Source organism: Pinus tabuliformis, chromosome 9 (assembly GCF_031772625.1).
Source record: "Pinus tabuliformis cultivar Carrire ecotype Pingquan chromosome 9, CPIR1, whole genome shotgun sequence".
NCBI classification, from domain to species: Eukaryota; Viridiplantae; Streptophyta; class Pinopsida; order Pinales; family Pinaceae; genus Pinus; species Pinus tabuliformis.
This window is the reverse complement of record NC_142307.1, coordinates 1,661,335,405-1,661,345,406: the sequence shown is the minus strand read 5'-3', so window position 1 is coordinate 1,661,345,406 and position 10,002 is coordinate 1,661,335,405. Positions and strand designations below refer to the sequence as shown.

Here is a 10,002-nt window from a genome sequence, read left to right as displayed (position 1 = left end):
TTTAACAATTATAACTTAAATTTACAAAAATCCTGGTCAGATTTTCTCTAAATATGACCTCGCAATTCCTCCACGCAATTCCTCCAGCTCGTTAGACTACTGCGTAAGGAACGAATAGATCAAAATAGTGTCGCTGTCTGAAATGTTATGTTTGACCAGCAATCTGTGGCTTAGTTCAAGTTTTAGCAAGGAGACAACAGAATGCTAGATTCTTTCCGCGCTAGGAGAAACCATATTTTTCACTCACTATGCGGGGTGCACATACATGCTTTTGGTATCTTCACGCGGTTGGACAAAACATTTTCCAATCACTATGTAGTATGTGCAGCGCGCTTCCATGCTTTTGATATGGTCACGCGGTTGGACAAAACATTTTTCAATCACTATGTAGAGGATACTTGAATTTCAAGATAAATTAATTATTCATTCATTTAGGCTGCTTCTCATAGGCGTGGATAAGGGTACTCATTTCGCCAGTTCTCAATTGGGAAGGAATTTTTTGTGAAAATAGTTCCACCTAGAAATTGCAATTTTGCTCACCAAAACGTGTAATTTAATTTTACAGTAAAATTACTTCACTGATGACACAGTGTAAATGATTTTAACAATTTAAAGATTACGGGATTCGAGAAGTGATTGTTGGGTTATCTTACGGTCAGTTATACAACGTCTCCTTGCACTGTGTCCACAGAGATTAAAAGGACCGAACTCTGTATATTTATCATGGCCTCCAAAACTTTTTGATCCTGCCCCAAGATTTACGGAGCAAATAATATATTCTTCTCAAATAAACTATATAACTGCTTTATTATGGAAGCACCAGAATTGGAGTTTCCCTTACAATGCAGTTGGTGGTCATCGCTACGGTGATGCAGTTGATCACTGTGGTGGTTGCAGCATGTCAAAACCTGCAAATACATTGCGAGGTCGTGAATGCAGGATGGGTTATGAGATTTTCCTTTGAAAATTTGTGGCTGCGATTTGTGATCGATCGGTAGTTCAACACCGACGTGAGAATATATCCATGGATTTTTGTCCATCACTTTTTCCCAAAGCCGGAATTTCTCATTGAATAGTGCACCAGGTATCATTGTCACCACGTCGTGAACGTTTACCACTCGCAGAATTTTGAGGCCCAGCTCATCACACCGGTCCTTGAAGGCGAGGTTTCCAACGCGAGGGCCTGCAAATGAATATACCGTTATTGGAATCCGTTTGCAAGATTCATAGTCTTGACGGGTTAGTTGGAGCTCCGCGATATCGTAAGCACAAAGCATAGCCAGCGCACTGCCCATGCTGTGTCCTGTTATGGTTATGCTAAGCTCCTCTCCCTTGTATTGTTGTACAAGTCTCGCAATTTCAGACAGGAGCTGATCTCTGGCGCTTCCATGGTTAATTCTGCAGGTTGAATCGTGGGAAGTATAGAGGCCCAGAAATCCCATCTCCACCTTTACATCGTCACGAGGCTCTAGTGGATTCAAACGTGCAGGAGTTAGTGTCTGCATAAAATTAGAGAGCCATTCCATGTATGTGGCAGTGCCTCTCATTGCCACCACAATGTCCCGACGTCCAAGACGCTTAATCTCCGTCTCATCGTCTGACACTGCAACGTAACCAATCCAGTTTGATGCGTCTCCAACCTCCAACTTTTTTTTTAAGATGTCGGGAACGTTTATAGCTGGCGTGGCGTAAATGTATTTTGTAACTTTATAACGACAATTCTCCATCCCCAGCTTACCAAAGATACTTTTGCGACCATATTTGCAACTGCCATGAAACTTAGAGCCAGGACCCCAGTCGAAAGCTTCATAACAGGCTCGTACGAATACTCCGTATCTGATAATCTCTGAAAGGAGAAGGGGATGAATAGGATCTAATAGTCCATCCCAATCATGGCATCCTTGTATTTCTTTCCACGTATCTGCTAACACTAAATGATCATCACCATTCTTCTTCTGATGATGATGATCTGAACATAAACGTGGCGGATCCAACCCTGTCATGGGGCTTTGCAAAACCGATTCCTGTCCGGTTATGCGTCGCCTCTCCATGCAGGGAGGTGCTGCAACTGTAACAGCTGCTTTTGGGAATAATAATTTCTTACAAGAAGCTGAATTGCGGTTAAACTTTTTCGCGAAGACAGCGGGTGTGAGGGTTGATGGTGTCTGGTGAATCAAGTGGCAAAGGCCATGGCTAGATTTGACAATCATATCTTCAAGAAGCAACTTTGTATTTCAAGACAAAATTGTAATTAAATACAGAATGGCCACACTAGAAACGAAGTGATGTATATCCAGAAACACTCAGATTTTGTTAAGCATATGAAAAGGAGGGATTCATACAGAGACACTTCGGTTTTGCTAAGCACATGATATGAGGGGATTTATATACAGAGACACTTCGATGGAGAGAAAAATACCTCCTTTAATCAGTTGATACTGCCAAAAGTCAAGTCAAAGTTTCACTTGAGCTACGCTTTAAACGTCGCGTTGTAAGAATTCCGCATGGGCGAGTTCCACCGACCACATCTCATTTCTCCAAAGCGGACGCTTACGCGGAAAGCCGCGGTGTTGTTCGTTCGTTCGTTCGTTAACATGACAAGTTACCATGCGCCAGACCCGACTATCCTGCCAAACGACACGACAGTATTCAAGCTCTCTTCAGATTCTAATAGCTGGATGACCTTAACTAATCTCATGGAGTGTGGAGGCCCGATGGTGATAACCAATTATCATCTGATAACCCTATTTTAATGGATGTTTTGCTACTCTAATAGCTATATGACCTTAACGAATCTCATGCAGGGGTGGAGGCTGATCGTCTGGATGTTTTGCTTATTTAAGCTTGATTAAGTATTTTTTTCTTACCAATAGTTTTTCTACTTTGACATTAAAAAGTAAATCTTAAAAATATCATTTACCTTTTGGCACCTTCCTTTTCCATATCATCGGTGATTTCAGACTCCCTGCACTGCAACCTCCAAGCTATTTGCAATCACAATCACTCCTATGTTGTATTCCTCACACATGGATCTACCTCTTTTGATCCAACTGGACCTCACTTGTGGTTGCCCGATTTCATTACCACATATGGATTGATTTTCTCCAATCCCTTTTTATGACTTTTAGAGATTATACTTCATTTGTGTGAAGTATAATCTTTCCAGTTTACTGAATGTATTATTTTTCTTATTTTTGAAAAGGATATTTTTAGCAGTTGTTACTTTACTTTAAATATTTAAAAAAAAAAAAATTCCGGTTAACTGAATGTATTATTTTTTTATTTTTGAAAAGGATATTTTTAGCAGTCGTTACTTTACTTTAAATATTTAAAAAAAAAAAATTGAGATATTAATAAACGATGAATGAATTTTGGATGAATTCTAAAAACTGTAAAACCTAATAAAGGCATACAATGTTTTTGTGTTTTTCATTTGGTTTCATTAGTATCTTTACATCTGAGGTTCAACACGAAACTTAAGATCCTTGAGAGGGTGTAGACCCTAAAATTCCATCATCTTAATATTGAGAACACAGGACTAACCTTAAATAGTTGTCGTTCTACCACTAATCAAAATCTGTGTGCAACTTCGCTTTGCATAATTGTATGTTTTTCTAGATGGAGCATTCGTTGGTTGGAATTTGGATTTTTTAATATTTGTTAAATATATATATTTTTTAATGTTTTTAGTCAAAAAATAAAGGTTTGCTCAAAAAAATTACATACAATAGTGATGTCTAAGAAATTTAAAAATTTTCACATATTTATCATCCAAAAAAACAAAATGATTATAACACAAAAATGAAGTCTTGAATCCTTAATCTTGGTTTGAAATTACATGGAACACTCACTATGAAATATCCATAACCCTTAAATCAAATATTTGCTTGTATATTCCTTGACCCAGACATGCCATAACATGTGCATGTATGAGATATGAGTAAAGAGATCTTATGACCAGCTATGATTTACATACTCTACTATATATTATCGAATCTAAATATAAAGTATACCTTTCACAATATATGTTTTAACATTGCTTTGAATCATGGGATATACAAAAATATTTACAAGATTGAATGCATAGTATTTGAACCTTTTAAAAATTAAAAGACTAAACCTATAAGAAATGCATATTGTTGATCTCTGAACATTATGTTACATGATTATGTTATGGTTTCCTCCTTCATTGCTACATTATCCGAAAGCAAATACTTTGATCAAATCTTCCTTCTATTTATCACCAAAATTTAGCAAAATCAACATAGATATATATTATTGTACACATATATAAACAACTAAACCTCTCTTTATATATATTCAATGTTACCTTAATATACACTATTTTTGTTATATATATATATATATATATATATATATATATATATATATATATATATAAGCTAGTGTGTATTAATGCAATATTGAATAAAATTATAACAAACTCACTCACTTTAATAGAGTTTCATATCGTAGCTAACTAGTTTCTCTTTCAGACAAAAGAATGTCCTTAAAAGTCAACAACAATTTTCATGTCATATCCGATTGGGATGCTTCTAGCTGTTTTTTGTAATAACTGCGATGCAAATATAAATGGAATTATGTTTGAGCCCTAATCCTTGCTAGCTCAACTAAAGGTGACCCTACATTCATCCCATCTCTCAATGGGATTCTTCTAGCTTGGGGAGAAGCGAGAGGAATCAATAGCATGCAGGGAGATTAACATGTAGTCAATTAGGAGTAGCTTAACAAAAAAAATAGAGGGCCTTGGTAGTATGTCTAGAGAAAACTTATGCCAACATGAGCATGATACACCAAATTATGGGCAATATGTTCATGAACTACAGGTGACCCTATATTCATCCCATCTTTAATTGGGATGGTTCTAGCTCATAAGCATGAACAAAAGCTACATACGGTGTTTACAAAATAGAATCCAATAGATATAACCAAAAGAAGAAAAGGGCTTTTGGAGTGTGTCTAGAGAAAGGTGACAGTATATACATCTCATCTCTTAATGGGATGCTCCCAACTCATAAGCATGAATGGAAGATAGATATGGTGTTTTAAAAATAGAATCCAATACATATACCCAGAAAAAGAAAATGGCCCTGGCAATATGTCTACAAAACAATCATTAGAGAAAATTTGAACCTAAAAGTGGTTTTCTTAGTAAAAATTGTGAAATAATTGTTAAAATAATAAAATACTAGTTATGAATTTTAGAGGGAAAAGAAGAAAACTAATTTTTTTAATTTTATTTTTTGCTTATCTCTTATAGGTTTACTCAAATTTCAAGTGAAGACACTTGCTAGATACAGAATTAAATCACACATCCAACAAGAACCCATTATGCATTCTTTTGAGAAGACCCACATTGAAAAAAATTGAAGCTACATTAAAAAATTGTGTAAACACATTTTTTAAGGTATCTTCAATCTTTATCAAGGTTGGTCTTATCAAAAGTATGCATAATGGGTACTTGTTGGATGGGGAATTAAATTCCACATCCAACGTACTTGAAATTTGAGTAAACCGATAAGGAGATAAGCCAAAAATATAATTAAAAAAAAGGTAGTTCTTTTTTTTCCCATCCAACATATTTACATATACCTCTTTTTAAATTTAAAATATTTTGATTAGTTTACATATTATGACATAGAAATTACATGAAAACATGGGCACTTTCAAGCTGAAGTTTCCGCTAAGGTTTGAGCATGTTGCAACAAATTGTGGGCAATTTTATCCCTTTCCTGCATAAAACTCTTAGACTACACACAACTTTCTAGACACATCTCACCATCCACCAATTCAAACGCCAACTCTGGAACAAAATCCTCATGGTGCCACTCACAAATATTATGCAACACACAACATGCTCTAAGAACAACTAGCAAGTCAAGCAACTTTGCCTCGGTGTGCTTTTCCAGAGAATCACACCTCCCTTTCAACAAATTAAATGCATCTTTTTAATCTTCTGTAAATTTATTATGTTCTCATTGAAGGCATGATGAGTCCATGTAATATAATGCTAAACATATGGGGCTACAAGCCAATCCATTAGTGGATAATCAAAACTACCACAACCCAACCCCCATTAAAAAAACCATTCATTCGTAACTTCAAAAGATCTCAATTCTCCAGGACTAAGTCATCATAAATAGAAACTGATAAGCAAATATGGATATTAGTGAAGGATCTTGTGCTATCTACAACTCCTTGTAATTTAATGGAGTAGGCTCTTCTCTCATTTCTCTAAGTTTTCCTTTTATTGAAGTAAGAAGCTATGTTAGCTTTTGGAGAAATAATAGGAATATGAGTAGTGTAGATGGCCCAAAAACCTTAGGAAGCCCATAAATTCTTCCAAACTCTTTCATCAAGAATTACATCCAATCAATGAAAGGCCAATAAATATATTTAGGGAGAATCACCTAGTGATTGAAAGAATGGAATTCTAATACCATCTTATGAGAGCCTGATATCCCCAATCCAAATCTGTTGGACACCACACACAATGGCTCTCTTGTGGCCAACCTCTAGATGTAAAATACCATTGTTTGACTCACATGGATCACTTCCTTTGTAATGGCCCACGAGCATTAAGCTATTAATAAAAATTTAAATGCAGTTTAAAAGTTTGTTTCTTGACACAACCACTTTCAGACTCCCTACATCACTATCTAGGAAATTAAACATGGTGCGGAAATACCACAAACAACACTGGTTGTTTACTAACTAGTTGGATTCCTTAGAGTCAAAAAATTACCATAACAACTTCACTATTTCATTATCTAGCAAATTGAACTTGGTGAAAAAATACCACCACTAGGTGAACTAATCAAACTTTGAATTGTCCTAAATGTCTATAAAAACTTCATCATTTTTCCATCCATTAAAACTATTAAACTTGGTGAGAAAATATATCACCATTGCATTTTAACAAACATCTTTTTACAGTAATAAATATTTTACTAATGGTAGTATGCTTAAATATATTTATAAATCACTTGGATTAAAGGTAAATAACTCACTTGGATTAGTGGTAGTAGGTGTTGCACTCCCACAGAAGTCGCAAGTGTCGCATCCCATTTTTAACATAAAAGTAGTCGAAGGTGTAGGAAGCATGGTACTGCACATTATCAGGTTGAAAGCACACTCCACCCTATTGTATTGCAATGAAAATTATTTCTTCAAGGCCAAAATCATCATTGAGTACCATGTTGAATATGTTTTCATCAGAATTGTTCAAAACAAAGCAACCCCAACCTAGAAATGCATATTTCTAAACTATTAAAACATCCAAAGTCTTGTAGGTATGTTTTGTAGATAAATGTAGAATATGTTTATAATAATATACCAATGAATTTTTTTTCCCCTGCATACATAGCAAGAGAGCAAGGTGAAGAATATACACAGAAATACCTGAGTAAGAGGACAAGCCACAAAGTAATAGAAAAGTGAGGCCACCAAGAGGAACTTCCATTACACTCGTTACCATGCTCTAGTGATTAATTTACTACCATAATAGCTTGGTTCGTTTAGTTGCGTTATGGGATATGCTTAATGTATATTGAATATAGTATAGACACAATATACTACTATTACTCTATCTTTCTACTAAAATCATGCATATATCATCACCCACCCTTTTTATAGTTTTATAATAAGCACACTCACATCATAATGGTGGTTTTGGTTCTAGGAAGGGATTATATTAACTACTTAGCACTCAAGGCTCCCTTTGTCACTAGGGACCTTCACCATTTAATGTATTAAAACATATAATTATAGACAATGTAGATTTCATACACCTTTTTTGCTTGAAATTTTGATGTCTCTCAAATTAACACCAAAATATCTATCAAGTATGCCACATGGATTACCAGTTTGGCCCCAGAAGCTATTCTGTCACCACCAACTTGTATTCTCCATGAGTATTCAAAAATATTCTCATCATTAACCCCGATTTTCATAACTTACATAAGGGAAATAACGACAAATTGTAGAAGGGAATTTTCTACTCTCTCAGTTCTTTCATTGCAATCTATAATGGATCAATCTCACCTTCAATTTCCACAATGACAGGTGCATTCATGCTAATTTTTATTGCTCGATTGTATAATATTATATCATGCTCATATTTTGTCATGAAATTTGAGGCCTTTCGGGGTTTATGACTTGGTTGTTGTTTTTCTACATGTTCTTTATCAAACCCTCCTAGTGTAACAATAGGAACCTTTTTTTGTTCATGGTCCTTTTCCCATAAATCTTCCTCAATACTAGGCTCTGGAGGCTCATCTTCATATCTGACATCTCTTCCATCGAAATCGTTGTAGTTCTTGTCCACCATGGGTTCCACAGTAGTGATCAGAGGACGTGCTTCGATTGAACACTAAGGAATCATGATTCCTTAGTCGGTGACATAGTGACAAGCCCCTGGCCTAGATGGAATGTGGTCTAGGTGAAATGTCAGATTAAGAGAGGGTATGAATGGTATTAATGAAATTTAAAAATAAAATTAACCATCAAAAATATGTTTTTCATGATTCAAACGACATCACAAATGACAATCGTTTAAAAATTTTAAACATATTTTATGGGCAAAATGCTCATCAAATTCGGTCCCTAGTTGGTCCTACCAAAGTTCCTTGGAAAACTTTAAGGCCAATGGAATCATTGTTGGTCCTAGGTACATGGGTGGATAGATTTATTAAAATTGGAAAATATTTTTCTTCACAAAAGTTTTAATATTATTTTACTTTAATCAAAAGGAATAATTGAATAACAAAAAAATATTTAAGAAAGGACTAATAATATAAGGCAATAAGGACTAGTTTTTGTTAGTAAGAACTATGAGTTTTGGTCCATGATATGGAAGAGTTTCTTGTGGGTAGAAAAGTGTTTGGAAGAAGTGGAGTATGAACTTTTGAAGCGAAATCAATCAAACATGTAATGCACGTCCAATGCCCAAAAAAATAAAGTTGCAAAAATGACGAGAAAGGAGAAAGAGGCCAAATTTTTGATTGAGTGTTTAGTGGATGACTTAATTTTTCCTAATATAATGGGAGAATCTAGTGTAAATAAAACCTAAAATATTCTGCAGTTGGCATATCAAGGTAATGACAAAGTGAAGACTATGGAGCTTCTAATGTTGACAAGAGAGTGAGAAACTTTGAAGATGAAGGAGGGACGTAACATTTACAAGTTCATGGGTCAAGTAATAGAATTTGTGAATTATCTCAAGATTCATTGAGAGATGATTGAATATCATAAAATTATGCAATTTTTTTTCTCAAGACCCTAACTAAGAAGTTTGATATGGTTTTAATTTCCATAGAGGAGTCCAAGAGTATGTCTAAATTGAGAAGATAGGAACTAGTGGGATATCTCTTGTTCTAGGAATCAAGAATCATAATGGAATATGATCCCTTAGAAAATTCCTTTAATATATGGGCATCTATTAGTAGGAGAAATGATAGAGTAAGTAGAGGGAGAGGTCAGAGAGGCAGAAGCAACCATCGAATATGAGAATTTACATGAGAATAGTTAAGACAACTAAGGTAGCCTAGTCTCCCTAAGAATTAGAGGGGGTGAAGAAAAGCATGGATGAACAAGTCCAACGTATAATGCTACTACTGCAAAAAATATGGAAAATATGAATGTTGGCTTGTTGGAGCCTGACCCAGGTTCGGAGTTAATTAGGCAAACAAATCTCAGTACTACTGGCCCTTTCGGCAACAGTCCGTGGAGTGTGGACTGAGGTCTCACCTGAAGTAGTATCAGAGGGTGCTAGAACCAAATTTCTGCACCCTAGAGATGTCTGATGAGTTCGACTGGTCCACGGCTTGTCCCTATGCGTAGGTTGCTTCACGCACTTTCCCGTTCCTTACGGCCTGATATACTGCCTTTGCGAAACCCTACCCAGGGACTGAGCACCGAACTCTTCGTTATTACCCAAGATCTTGCTTATATTCCAATGTTAGTTAATTATCTTAGCTTACT

At 35.5% G+C, this 10,002-nt stretch overlaps 1 protein-coding gene across 1 annotated transcript; it reads right to left on the bottom strand.

Moving 5' to 3' along the window:
• Positions 1-758: 758 nt before the first annotated feature.
• Positions 759-2,210, bottom strand: LOC149155248 (phospholipase A1 EG1, chloroplastic/mitochondrial-like). Its single transcript, XM_089444369.1, has one exon. It carries the CDS (start codon positions 2,208-2,210, stop codon positions 759-761), a length of 1,452 nt encoding a protein of 483 aa, XP_089300495.1.
• Between the last annotated feature and the right edge of the window lie 7,792 nt (positions 2,211-10,002).